Below are 13,947 nucleotides of genomic sequence, written 5' to 3' on the forward strand. Positions count from 1 at the left end.
GAAGGGACTTCAATTTTGAAGATGGAGAACCTCAGGGTAAGGTCTTAAGTACACACAGTTTTAAAATTAACTCATAGAAATCCATGCCTCAGAATTGACACGTGTCGTGTTTATAGGCAACAGCCGCTACCAAGTTGGCGTGGTAGTAGCGGTGTTGGCGTGCGCCGCGTTGACCGCCTTGGCTGCCATGTTTGTTGTGGTCAGGCGACGAAAGGCGGCCAGTAAGTAGCAAATGAGGATATATAATTATATATGTACGTGTGTGTGTGTGTGTGTGTGTGTGTGTGTGTGTGTGTGTGTGTGTGTGTGTATATATATATATATATATATATATATATATATATATATATATATATATATATATATATATATATATATATATATATATATATACACACACACACACACACACACGTACACACAGCCTACACATATACACACACATACATACGTACATACATACATATATAATTATATAGCCTATATGTTTTTCTATTAATTTTACTTTTTTACTATTTTGCAAATGCATTTTTTATTTTAAAGGAAATCCTTCTATTTTTCTATTATTCTACCTGTCATGCTGTTATAGTCAGCACAGTATATTTTTATATAACATAATGCAAATGATGGTTTCAGATGTGCCCGATGCCTCCTGTCCCTCGACGGCTCACAATCATGTAAGTTGACAAAATTTGAAAAACTTTCATGTGGTTTAAGGGGGCAACACACACACCAAATGTTTTTTGTCCACAGGCTGCGGATGACATCGTTTACGCGGACGTCGTCCTCCCCGTTGGTCCGGAAAGCCTGTCTTTTTCCCAGGGCGAAAATACGGAATACGCCAGCATTCGTTGCCAGTAATCTTTCGTCTTCATGCACATCTTATTTTAGTTTGAATTAATCAAGATTCTATTAGTTAGAATGTCTGCCTGTATATTAACCAGCTAAATAGTCTACCTCAAGAAGCACCACATCCTCTTTTTTGGTTATGTGTAAAAAAAAAAAAAAGTGACTTCCTGATTTTCTTTGTTTTCTTAGAGTATTGAGAACATTTTGTCCGTTTTGTATTTATATATATATATATATATATATATATATATATATACACAGTATATATACATATATATACAGTATATATACATATACTGTATATTGGCAGAAATGTTTCATTTTGTTCCTGTAAAAATATATATTTTTCCCCTAAAAAATGTATGACTGCTCTCCGAAAAAAGAAGCTTTTTGTCATTTTTTTTTTTTTTCCTATTTCTTGACTTAGAACTTTAGCTTGCAAGCATTCACTATACACGCATACACTGTAAGACATTCTCAGCAGGTGAGAGACTGCCGGAGCCGGTCCCAGTGTTGCCCGATTTGCATTTTAAATGCTTTTTAGTCAGCCTGTTCCTGTGTGGCTCACTGTGCATCACACCTAGAGAAGTGTGTGTGCATTGTGTGTGTGTGTGTGTGTGTGACTTAGAATGTGGGGGTTGAACAGATAAGACAGAAATGTTTGTCAGAGGAGAAAGTTTTCATTCATGAAGTTAAATGTACCTTGACATTACACCGTAGCATTTTTTTTTTAATCAGTGCTGCTTCATATAATTATATTTGTGATGTAAAATGACCTCTTGTTTTAAAAAAAAATGGATTTCAAAGACCAAAACGGTATATTATGCACTTAAATCAACAGCCAAATTCTCGTTTTTTTAGATTCATGTTAAAAATAAATACATTTTTAAAAAAAACACGTACACAAAAAGCCATAGACAAACTAAATAATAATATTTATGTTGCGGTGTTATAACTTTATAAGCAATGACTACTTGAAGACAAATGGTGGCGCAACACATGTAGATACACAGTAATATAATTGTACTTCTTATGTTCATGTTTGGTTCATGTAAAATTTCCGATGTAATGTCAAAATTTGCCAAGTGATCAATGATATTTATCAGTTCCGCAAATTAAATGTGTAAATGGTTTGAGAGGCAACGTTATGCCCTTTATTTGCACGAATGTGACCGTTCATTTTACAGTTATGTCAATATTTGCTGTCGTGTTAATTCCTTTTTTGTTTTTAGTTGAAAACAATTGATAGAACAACACATGTAGGTATAACATAACAGTACATCCGCTCATATATTCTTTATCCTCTCTGAGGAATCACTTTGATAACTTTGTGGCAGTCTCATGTAAATCTATAGCTAAAGCATTATACTGCCCCCTGGTGGAAGTGCAATGTGGCAAAACATTTTCAAGAATAAAATCAATCAATAAAAGTGATTTTGCAATGATTTTGCAAAGTTTTGCAATGTGTTATAAGTAGTTTGTGATATTTTGAAAACTGTTGTATCCATGTTATCCCAGCAAGACAGCAACGTTAATTGCATCCCATCCAAACAAATGAGACGTCATCAAAAAGGCAGGGATGCGTTCCTTTGCGCACACCAGGACTTAGTAGGGTAGCTAGAATGTGCCGAAAGATATAGCCGAAAAAAACCAGAGTCCACTGAAGTGGACACAAATGTATTCTTTTGGTCTCAAATATATATAGTGTTAAAAGGCCAAATAATTGTTTGAACGGAAGCTTCTAGAGTATCCTGGCCTTGCACAAGCGTTTCACCACGGGCGTTTCGAAATCTTTAGAGAGCGCCTCGTACAAAATGCGCAACTGCTTTCAACACACTCTTCGACTCCGGAAAATCTTACAGGCGTTATTTGGCCGTGTGTTAGGCGTGTCAGCTGATAAGGTCAAAGCCGTGAAGGCCGTCCGAGCCAGGCACCAACTTGTCTGATGGGTCAGCGGGGGGCCAAATGCTGCTGGCCCCTGCTGTGACTTGGGGGTTAGGGGGGGGGGGGGGTTGTGCATGGAACAAAAGGACCTTGATGAGCGAAATCCTGCAAAGGACAGAAGAGAGAGGGGAGAGGTGTTAAAAAAGTGGAGGCCCAGCTCCACGCCCAGTCTGAACACGTTCCGCTCCAATCCACAACCGGGACCCGAAAGCAGACTGCTCAGGCCTGAATTAAGATTTTTTTGGGGGGTCAGCACCAAATAACTTTAGTATCAAACGCAGACTTCCACTTAGCGTATTGAAAACAATCACCTAACTGACACGATGGTAAATGCCATAGACGGGTTAGTGCATTTAAGTCAGTGGTTCTCAAAGTGGGGGTCTCCGGGGGTCTGCCGCCCGATTGCAGCGGGTCCGTGAAATAGTTTGGGTGTTTTGTAACTGATGTAGTTGATCTTTTAACAGTTCCAGATGTGTGTCTTGTTCGGCTTAGTCGTTCTTTTTGGCGCCGCCTCTGGCCGCTGCTGATAGTGTATTGATAGTGCGCTGTCTGATAGAAGCCATTGTAATATCCATGTCATATCGAATTTGTCAAAGTGTGTTTTGCGTCTACAACTGCTTGCTAACAAGGCGATGAAGCCAGCAAAGCTAATGCTGTTTATGACCCGGTAATTTGACCTCCACGGTTTGTTATAGGGAGGCCTGTGATTTGCACTTTATATTTTCTAAACTTGAGTAGAACTGAAAAGTAACAACTACACTCGTTGTCAATTTGAACATGTTGCTGGAAAAAAGGGCCTGAAATTATTTTTTGGTTTGTTTTTGTTTCTGTAAACATTTGCTTTCTAAAGCTTTGCTTTAAGCAACTCATCTTTGAACACCAACAGTGTAGCAACACATGTAGACAGAAAATGTTCTCATATTTTTTTTCATCCTCTGCAAAAACAGACTACTATTACCGCTTTGCATTCACTTACTGTAGTTGTGTTTGCATAACTGGATGGATTAGACTGAGACCCCACCAGTCGCAATGATATTGTCACGATGGAGACACTTTTATAGTCTTTCATGTAAATATGTTATTAGCAGCAATGGATGAATAATGATACCAGCCTTAGCTCATTTTATTCATTCGTGTCCAATTTCATGGACATTTTTTCTCAGTGTAACGGCAAAATTAACTGCATTCCATCTAGACACGATTGGAAAGCCCAGGATGTCCTCTGCTGAGCACACGAGGACTTAAAAAGGTAGAGCCAAAGAGTCACAAGATATAGACCAAAAACCAATGTATTGTGTAGAAATTATAACTCACATCTTCATATTTAAAAGCAGTGAGGTATGAAAAAGGAAAGTATTTTAGTCGTGACATATTTATTAATTATTCAGCTGATTAACATACTATATATATATATATATATATATATATGTGTGTGTGTGTGTGTGTGTTTATAATACATTAATCAGCTGAATATGTCAAACAAGTTGCCAATAAGTTGTTCCAATTAATTTGCTCTTAAATTGAAGATTTGTGTGTGTGTATATATTGTGTGTGTGTGTGTTTATAATACATTAATCAGCTGAATATGTCAAACAAGTTGCCAATAAGTTGTTCCAATTAATTTGCTCTTAAATTGAAGATTTGTGTGTGTTTGTGTGTGTGTGTGTATATATATATATATATATATATATATATATATATATATATATATATATATATATATATATATATATATATATATATATATATATATATATATATATATATATGTGTGTGTGTGTGTGTGTGTGTGTGTAACTAGCAAATTGCATTTTAATTCCAAACACAATTGACAAATAACCTTGAACTGTTGATATGACACGTTCGTCAAATTCAAAGTCCCCCACTGGGTCTGTCCTTTTGTTCACACTTCACATTGAAGTTGACCCTGACTGCACCACCGAGGAGGAGGAGGAAAAAGGAAGGAGGAGCGCTTTCTTTCCCGATAGAGCATTTCCTGAGGAGCTTTCTTGGCTGTGCCTCCTTGTCACCTTGTATGCACGCCATGAAGTGAGGACCAGACCGCGGGAGCAGACTTTTTCTTTTTTGGGGAGTCTTCCACAGGAGCCGAGCAACAGAGTTTTGTTTTCCATTTTTGTCTGCGTGACGTGAACGCATCACCGCAGGTAAGTTGATTTCATGATTGCTTTGCACGTTGCTTTCCTCGGTGAAATGTTCGCAGTTGTTGCTTCGAACACGTTTATTTATAATTCGTCAACTTTGCAAAACGAACGACGAGTTTGAGAGGGAATTTACATATTTGTATGACTTGCATTTGAACGGTCCCATCGAGACTTGGGATTGCGATATTTGTTATGTTTTCGTGAATGTGAGAGCAGTCGCTTGTATTCCTAATGTGTGCTGAGCAACTTGATTACAAGTCCTTAAAAAGTCCGTGGAAAAGTTTACCTCGACTAATTGCAGGGAAAAGGTGCTAATGAATAAAACTAATGAATAAAATAGTTTGACACAAAATCAGTCAATTAGCTCATCGTGGGGAATCACCTAATAAATGCGATTATTCAATTCATGCAAAAATGACCGGTTTCTCACGTCGTTGTGAGAAAGAAAAATGCTTTTTTTTTTTTTTACTGTATTTTGGCTTGAGTAACCAAATATGGTTTCCACCTTGTGTAAAAGATGTAAACCGTTAGGAAGTTCCATTTTTTTTTTTAAGAAACTAGGTTTTAGCTATTTGCGGGAACTTGTGAATTAGACCCCAACTAATACAAACAATTAACATATTGATTAGTCATTGTGTGTTATGTGTAACCAGAAAGATGTTAGCACTGTCTCATGTACTTGATCCGTCTTGGATTACTGACTAATTAAATAAGTTCCTCCTTAGTAAACCTTAATTTTTATGTAGCAGTTTATGTAGCTGAGAAGATTACATCCTGGGTGGCACATTTTTGAAAATGCCATTCAACACTGTAGATTGTAGAGCGTTATTGTCACATGTACGAAACCACGCACTGAAATTCTTACTCTGTTCAGCGAACAAACAGAACATGTGAGGTGGTGTGATTTTACCTCCTCATCATCGTGGGTTCCCTCCCTTAATGGTAACGTATGATAAGTTTGGTTATTTGGAGAAACAAACATGCAAAGCGGGTTAGACGAGGAGTATTAGCTTTTTGCATGGAGCGCATTTTATGAACAGTCAAAAAATGAACAAATATGGTTTCATAATTTGTCTGTTCAGTCTCTACATAAAGTGAGTCAAGCCCACTTTATCCTTGATGGTTTCCATTCTCCAAAAATGAAAGATTTCACATCTCGAAATACCTTTTTTTTTTTTTTTTTTCAAATGATTGTTTTACTCTCCGGCAAAACATTGAAATGTTTTAATGAAGCCGCCAAAAATAAAACTTTTCTACTTGAAAGCATACAGCAAAATGCTAACACACTATGCAAAACCTTAAGAGGCTAACAAAACTCCAATAGTATAGATGAACCTTTTTAAGAGATGTGAATACAAATGCTGCAGCAACACATGTAAACACACAAAATACTTACAGGCATATATTCTTTATAGATTAGTGTAGAAAGCTATTTTTCGCGCGCAAAAAAAAAAGAAATGTTACTTCTGTTATATCAATGACTTTGAAGCTGCAAAGTGACCGTTTCCTTGCTTCGGTGACAGTCATGATTCAGCGGGAGGAGGTGGTGCTTTCCATCCTGAGAGAGCTGCAGGAGGCCACGGAGAGCTCAGGCCTAGACGCGCTCATCCTGAAGACCCTGGAGGTGGACCGGCTCCTGGCTCCCTTCCCGCTGCCCCGTCTACCCTGCCGGAACTTCCCAGAGTGGGTCGTGTTGGATGACGTCGCCCAGAGCCTGTACCCGCGGGACGCTCCTGCGGACCTCCTGCCGCTTCGCTGCAAAGGAAAGGGCAACCTGCTGTTTGACGCTGCCAGCATGCTGCTGGTGGGAAACAGTGGGCTGAGCTTGGAGCTGCAGGTGAAGAATCTGTTTTCCGAGTTTTATGCATTTTGGTGTATGTTATGGTGAAAAGTGTATGGGTATGCACGCTTTTGCCCAGAAAACTCGCAAAACCAGGTGGTCATCAACAAACTGGGAAAATGTTACATCCCGTGATTATTAGGCGCTGTTTCTCCACGTGAGACTGAAATGTTCATGGTGCTTAGCCTGGCAGCGGGGAGGAAAAGCCTGGCAGCCCAACCGGCTTTTCATACGCTGCGGGAACCTGCATATGGAAAAGAGCTGAGGAATGGGTCTAGGTTTTTTGTTGATTATTATTGATTTAATTTTTCCATCAGGTAAGGACAGTTGCAGAAATGGCCCTGTGGAAGACGTACTACCTGTCCGGAATGATCGACTCCAAGATGATGCTCCAGGCGGTCCGGTTTAGCCTCTGCGCCGATGAGTCTGAGGCCATGCTCAACTTATCCACGAGCGTTCTGGAGGCCATCTTCGACGCCGACGTCAAGGCCTCGTGCTTCCCGGACTCGTACGCCAACATGTGGCACGTGTACGCGCTTGCGTCAGTTCTTCGGGTGAACATATACTCCGTTTACCCCATGTTCAACCACAAGATCAGATCCTACTTTAACAGAATCATCCGGCCCAGGACTTGGCCCAAAGATTCCGAGCCTCAAACCTTCCACATCATGTGGTCTGGCCAGTTGCAGTCAGGGACTTTGTTCCGACCCGATCATTTCGTAGCGCTGGTCCACATGAACGACTTTGCTTCGACTAGTCCCAAGAGTGAGGAACTCCCCAACCAAGGGTCAAAGTTCTCCTACCCGACTCTGAAGGACAAGTACAACATCACCAAGAGGACCTTCTACCGCTGGAAAAGGCAGTCTCAAGAGCACTGTAAGAAATCCACAGTGCGCTACGAGGCCAAGTACTTCCTGCAGGCGTGCTACCTAGAAGGGAAGCTCATACCGCTGCACCAGTTCAAGGAGTTCTTCCCGGAAATCTCCAGGTCTTCTTACTACAACTGGAAGCAGGAGCTTCTAAAGTCTGGCGGAACCTTCTCCACGTCGTCATCCACGGGGGAGATAAGTCCGGGTGAGAGCACCGAGCAGGAAGCGTGGTCCTCCCCTGAGGCCAGACAAGATGAGTCGGATCAACAAGACAGCGTGGCCCGTATGTTCGGCCTCAGTATGGGGCATCTGGATCTGGAACGGGCCCAGAGTGTGGCCCACATGCAGCAAGCCAAACGCTGCTTGCAGAACTGCATAGCTACCAACGCCTCGTTCCCCTTCAGGCTCTTCAAGCGCAATTTCCCTGGCATCTCCAGGTCCACTTACTACAACTGGAGAAGGGAGGCCATGTTGTTCATCGGAGGTTACAAAGCCAGCAGCTCCGACAGCTCCGACGCCGACAAGAGCCAAAGTCCCAAGAGCATCTCCCCCGTCACGCAGAACGTTGGCGGAGCGGCTCCGCGGTCGAAGATCTGCAGGCGGAAGCGCAGATGTTTCCGGCTGGCGTACGTGAGTAAGAAACAACTCCGAGACTTTGCCAAGCTGCTGGTCCAGAAGTCCAAGTTGTCCCTGAGCAAGTTCAAGCTCAGGTTCCCGACTTTGTCCCTATGCTTTTTCTGGCTGTGGAAGAGGCGCGACACAAAGAGGATCCCGACCGCCGTCAAAGTTGAGCAAACGCCGGTGGCGAAGTCGCTCCCGTCGGCCGAGATCACCTCATTTGTCCTCGGCCCCGCCGTATCTCCGCTGGCCGCCTCGCGACCCAATCACCTTCTAGCGTGTCCCCTGCCAGACCAGCAGAGGTTGGCCGTGGACGTGGTGGCTCTGGCCAACTTCAAAGCCAAAGCCAAGCTGTTTCTGCAGACGCGCTTTGAGGATAAATCCTTCCCCACGTTCAAGGAATTCCGCTCTCACTTCCCCTTCACGCCGCGCTCCACCTACTACATGTGGAAGCGGGCCCTGCACCACGGGGTGTCGCTGGTTCACGGCTGAAGCCTCCCGCGCATCTCCGCAAAATTTGCACATGTGTGACGCTGTGACTGACATGCGGGCGCGTTGGACCCCTGCAGGCTACAGCCAGTTCAAAGCTCGGACTCCCTGCTAAGCGCCGTACCGGGTACCCTTTACTTTTTGTTCTTTTGTTGAACCGGGGTTCTTATTACAGTTTAAAATCCCATATTTCTGTATCTCCTTCAAGTAACCGCCACTCCAGCCACTTGCACCAAAGAACACACTGAATGTACCATTTTGACCAAATGCACCGGAAGACACATGAATGTATCCTGATTTCAAGACTACCTATTCCCGGTTGCCTTTCATATGCTACTTTTTTTTTTTTTTTTGGTAGGTCCAGTGTTACACTTGTGCTCTTTGAGTGGGGAAAAAAAAATAAAAAGTGCCGCAGGATTATTTATCATTTTTATCATATTTATCAGTGGGCAAAGGTAACTCTGCTGTAAGCTTTTAAAATAAATAACTGTGCACCAACATTTAACAATCTGGATTTATTGTGTGAAGGCCTTCAGACTTCACACACTATTCCTACTTTTAAGTACTTTAATATTATTTTTGGGGGCTTGTTTTTTCGGGCTACTGTTTTCTTGTTTTACGATTTTCCGTTTTTTTTTTTCTCATTTTCATATTTTTTCATTTTAAAAAAACACAAAAAAAACATTCTTTTCCAATGAGGGATTCGTTAAAGCTGAATGAATTTACTCCCGTTAGAAATTATTTTTTTTTTTAGCTCATTCAACTTGATTACAAAAAAAAATTTCACACGTCAGTGAGTGGAAATTTCCAAAATTTACAGCCCGAAAATTCACCTCAATATGTTGTATGCAATTCACTATTTTGTTAATTTACCGATTCACATGATTTAAATTTCAACGTGTTCCAAAAAATCATGCTCTTCAGGGCTGCTATTTTTCCTCTTTCCAAAAAGTCACATTTTTCAAAAAAATCAAAGTTATCAATTCAGTGTCCAAACCATATTCAATATTTTCCAGAGACACACTCAAAGAAAAATCCCTATTTGAATACTAAATCATTCACACATTGAATTCACCTTTGAAATCAATTTCGACCTGCCCAGAATTACTATTCCATCAAAAATTCTCAATTTTCACCATTAAAATGCACACATTTCTCTTACATATATTCTACATTTTTGGGGGCAGATTTAAAATGTTAAAGTTACAGTTCTACATCTTAACTTAAATCTGATTTTTGAGGGGTTTTCTCTGCTAATTTCTGCATTTTTCAAACTGTTTCAAGCGCTTTGGATTTCACCATGTTCCGCTCATTACATGTTCTTCGTTATCTTTCCAAAGTGTTCCACATTTTTCTGCGCCCGTAATCGCTTTAAGAATAGTCTTCTCTATTTTTGGAGTGGACTACATTTTTCACGCAAAACTGGACCTGGCGGTACTGAGGACTTTAGAGCGGGACTACTTTGCCTGCGATCCTCTAACAATAGCAGGTCACGGGTTTTGTGTGTGTGTTTTTCTCCTGTGCATCTTATTGTGCTCATGCTAATGATGGTAATGGTCAAGGGTGGGGAGCGGGGTGAGGGGGCGGGGTTAATTGTATGCAAGGGGGATCAAGGTGGTGCAGATAAGACTGAGGAGAGTGTGTTTTTGGGAAGGGGCTTCAAGAAGTGTAGAGAATGGGAAGGGGGTTGCTTCACACACTTTGATCAAAAGATTCCATCACTCACCCGTAGTGTCAAAAAGTCAAAATTTACATCTATTTTTTTTTTCCAGGATCAAAATATAATATGCCGCGTGTAAAGCTGCCCGATTATGGTCAAGATAATATTCATCACGATTATTCATTTTGTTGGGTCAATCGTCCATTTATTGCCCCCCCCCCCCTTTTTTTTTAAACAGGCAGTATGTACACAAGTCTTCAAGGCTTGATACTTACAAATAACAATAAAGGAATTAATAATGAAAACAAATTCACCCGTGACATCGCAAAAACTTGGCGCACAAATACCGCTGCTGACTTGGAAGTGCAAACCAATGAAAAAAAAAGATGCCTACTTAGAACCGAGCACATTATTTACCTTTAAGCAAAATGTAATCAATTAGTAGTAAAAATGTCATTTTCTTTCATTTCAAAGAGAATGTATTCCATTTTCTGATTCTCAAGTGACAGGTAGCGCTTTACATATTACGAATGGTGTGAGAAACTCAACGCCATTTCACATTGGTAAATAATATATTAGGGTGAGAAAAGCAGAGGCTTTGGTCATGCAAAAATGTAGGAAACATTTCCCCGTGGTGGTAGGATGACAAAGTGCTTGATTTGACATGTACGGTAGCGGGCTTTTAAATGTTGTTATGGTACAACGTTTCTTCTTTGTATATTGACTAACCTACTGTTGCGGTTATGGGGGGCAAAGGAAAAGGGCTGGGACTAATGATGCAACAATTCAATAATTTGAGGTTGTTTTATTTTTTGACAAAAAAATTGAGTATTGCTTAGCTAAATTTAGCCTAGCTTATCTAGGCAACTGTCACTATCTGACAGGCAAAATAGTTCCTCCCGTTTAACGGCCGGAACTCTACCGCCAAAGATGAACCGGGAGTCAAAGCCGCCTTTGAAATAAAGCTGAATTTAAAGTGTCATTAAAGTTAGTTAGCAAAGCTTTGAGCCAAGCTTGCCAAAGCCCTAGTCTGCTTTAAAGGTCATCGAAAGCCTAGTCCGCTTTTAACTAAGGTTAGCAAGGCTCTAGTCCGCTTTGAACCAATGTTGGCAAAGTTCTAGTCCGCTTTGAACCAAGGTTAGGAAAGCTTTGGTGCGCATTGAACCAAGGTTTGCAAAGCTCTGGTCCGCTTTGAACCAAGGTTAGCAAAGCTCTGGTCCGCTTTGAACCAAGGTTAGCAAAGCTCTGGCCCGCTTTGAACCAAGGTTTACACAGCTGTAAAGCAGAGCTTTGAACCCAAATCGGGCTTTGAGACTCATGCAAAAGGCAGTACTTTAACTGCGAGCGGGACTTTGCAAGCGCTCAAACACCTTCCCATAACCCCGGCTCATTTCTCAAGGCCCCAATAGCCCCTCACATCACAGGGACCGCTGTGCCCCAAGATCTTGTTGGGCATTGCTTGTTCTAGCAATTCACTTAGCTAGAAGTGTCTAAACCTCAGAGTTTCTTATCAAGTGCCCTTCGGGAGAAAAAGGATTGAGCATTGTCTTTTTAAACTTTATTAATATAGGAGAAAGGTACATATATTACACAGCAAACATATTGTATAAAGTAAAAGACAGGGTAATGAATTGCCGATCGTATCGCTCTGTGGCAATCTGGGGAGGGACTGACGGCATCACACCACCGCAATGTAAAAAAGGAAGTCAAATGTAAAAGTTCATAAGGGGTATTAAAATCACTTCACAGCAAGCTAAGCAAAGGTGGACAATTCTCTGCCCCGCACCTCGATTCAAACGCTGTCCACGACTGCCTTGCCGAAGACGTCGAAGTTGAGGGCTTCCCAGTTGAGCACGTTGCCGGCCTTGAAGGCTCGGTCACTTTGGTAGCGTTGGATCTGAGTTGCAGGGATGACGTAGTCCCACAGGTGGTATTGCTCGATCATACCGCCAAAGGCGTAATCGTTTGAAAAATGGAGACTGGCCTGGTTGATTTGGCCCAGGGTGATATTCAGCAAGCCACGGATAGGTGTCCCGGAATAGACAAACTTCTTCCTGAAGGGTCGGCCGTTCAACCACACCTGGACCATGCCGCTTGGGTTGTCCCAGGTGACGCACAAGCTGCGCCACTCATTCGAAGTAAAAGGTGGAGATAGAAAACGTACCAACTGACCGCGAACGCGAATCCTGACATCCTCCAGGTAGCTTACAAGAATGAACTGCCACGGCTCCTCTTTTGTAGCGATAGAGACGAGGGCGTTTTGTGAGTTGACCTGATCTGAGAAGTATCTAAAAAACAAAAGTGAGCATTTAAGCAAGAATACATCCTACATCACCAAGACGAGAGAATTGCCGATTCATGCAAAACTTGATCAAAACTAGCAATGTAATAACTGACGGCAACATTTGACTTTGACTAAGGTACGTCAGAGTTTGTAATTGTTAACAATCGAGCATGAGTCTATGTGCTTCTATTTAGGCGCGTGCGTGATCGGGGGGACTGGGGCCGGTGGGGGTTGGCAGAGGGCCGCTGGCATTGCCCCGGTTACCTTATGCAGGAAGTCATAAAGTTGAGTTCGGTTGTGGTGGTAAACAACTTCACGTAATCTTCTGCACTTTCTCTCGGGAAGTTAAAGACTTTGCCTGTAAGATCTGCACACACATCAATTAAGCCATTGTAAGGGTAATATGAATGAGAGAAATTTGGGGGGGCTTTGACGGTAAAGCGCCGATTCTTGCCTTGGAGTAGTGCGGAGCATGACGCAAGCATCATCGCCAGAAGCAGGAAAATCTCCATCTTAATTGAGAAAAGGGTTGAGTGTTGTGTCTCTGTAGCGGCCTAACAATTGTATTCTGATATTTGCGGTGGAATCGTGTCAGGTGCTTCGAATCCCTGAGCCACGTCGGCGTGGCTTCCTTTGTGCTGGTGTCACGGGATGACAGCCAGCGCGGCCGCCATTTATACACGGCTGAGCCGTTGCAGTCATCGGCAACCACGCAAAGTTAGCAAAGCTTTGAGCCAAGCTTGCCAAAGCCCTAGTCTGCTTTAAAGGTCAGCAAAAGCCTAGTCCGCTTTTAACCAAGGTTAGCAAAGCCCTGGTCCGCTTGGAACCAAGGCTAGCAAGGCCCTGGTCCGCTTTGAACCAAGGTTAGCAAAGCTCTGGTCCGCTTTGAACCAAGGTTAGCAAAGCTCTGGTCCGCTTTGAACCAAGGTTAGCAAAGCTCTTGTCCGCTTTGAACCAAACCTCAAACGCCTTCCTATATCTATCTATCTATCTATCTATCTATCTATCTATCTATCTATCTATCTATCTATCTATCTATCTATCTATCTATCTATCTATCTATCTATCTATCTATCTATCTATCTATCTATCTATCTATCTATCTATCTATCTATCTATCTATCTATCTATCTATCTATCTATCTATCTATCTATCTATCTATCTATCTATCTATCTATCTATCTATCTATCTATCTATCTATCTATCTATCTATCTATCTATCTATCTATC

The 13,947-nt window shown here is 41.8% G+C and overlaps 3 protein-coding genes across 5 annotated transcripts in view; 2 read left to right on the plus strand and 1 right to left on the minus strand.

Annotated features, from left to right (window-relative positions):
- The window catches only part of LOC148407051 (uncharacterized), a 4,254-nt gene extending 1,960 nt beyond the window's left edge, over positions 1–2,294 (plus strand). For both annotated transcript variants that reach the window (XM_088403486.1, XM_088403485.1), the window contains 4 exons: positions 1–36; positions 117–221; positions 637–677; positions 754–2,294. The exon at positions 1–36 is cut by the window's left edge and continues 18 nt beyond it. In XM_088403486.1, the coding sequence (XP_088259612.1) occupies positions 1–36; positions 117–221; positions 637–677; positions 754–861 (290 nt within the window). In that variant the 3' untranslated portion in view covers positions 862–2,294. The remainder of the gene's footprint in view (positions 37–116; positions 222–636; positions 678–753) is intronic.
- A 2,609-nt stretch (positions 2,295–4,903) lies between these two features.
- On the plus strand, positions 4,904–9,155 carry vrtn (vertebrae development associated). Of its 2 annotated transcripts, none has more exons than XM_088403483.1 (3): positions 4,904–4,958; positions 6,479–6,792; positions 7,113–9,155. In XM_088403483.1, the coding sequence occupies exons 2-3, from the start codon at positions 6,481–6,483 to the stop codon at positions 8,772–8,774; spliced, it is 1,974 nt and encodes a 657-aa protein (XP_088259609.1). In that variant the 5' UTR covers positions 4,904–4,958; positions 6,479–6,480; the 3' UTR covers positions 8,775–9,155. The 2 variants fall into 2 exon arrangements, with proteins under 2 accessions (XP_088259609.1, XP_088259610.1); XM_088403484.1 differs by lacking the exon at positions 4,904–4,958 and adding an exon at positions 5,860–5,897.
- A 2,819-nt stretch (positions 9,156–11,974) lies between these two features.
- LOC148407053 (jeltraxin-like) lies at positions 11,975–13,604 on the minus strand. The gene is made up of 3 exons (XM_088403513.1): positions 13,170–13,604; positions 12,980–13,082; positions 11,975–12,719 (listed from the first exon to the last, which is right to left on the minus strand). The coding sequence occupies exons 1-3, from the start codon at positions 13,225–13,227 to the stop codon at positions 12,224–12,226; spliced, it is 657 nt and encodes a 218-aa protein (XP_088259639.1). The 5' UTR covers positions 13,228–13,604; the 3' UTR covers positions 11,975–12,223.
- Between the last annotated feature and the right edge of the window lie 343 nt (positions 13,605–13,947).

The sequence above is a fragment of the Hippichthys cyanospilos genome, chromosome 20, assembly GCF_059441005.1.
Source record: "Hippichthys cyanospilos isolate Australia breed blue-spotted pipefish chromosome 20, RoL_Hcya_1.0, whole genome shotgun sequence".
In the NCBI taxonomy this organism is placed as follows: domain Eukaryota; kingdom Metazoa; phylum Chordata; class Actinopteri; order Syngnathiformes; family Syngnathidae; genus Hippichthys; species Hippichthys cyanospilos.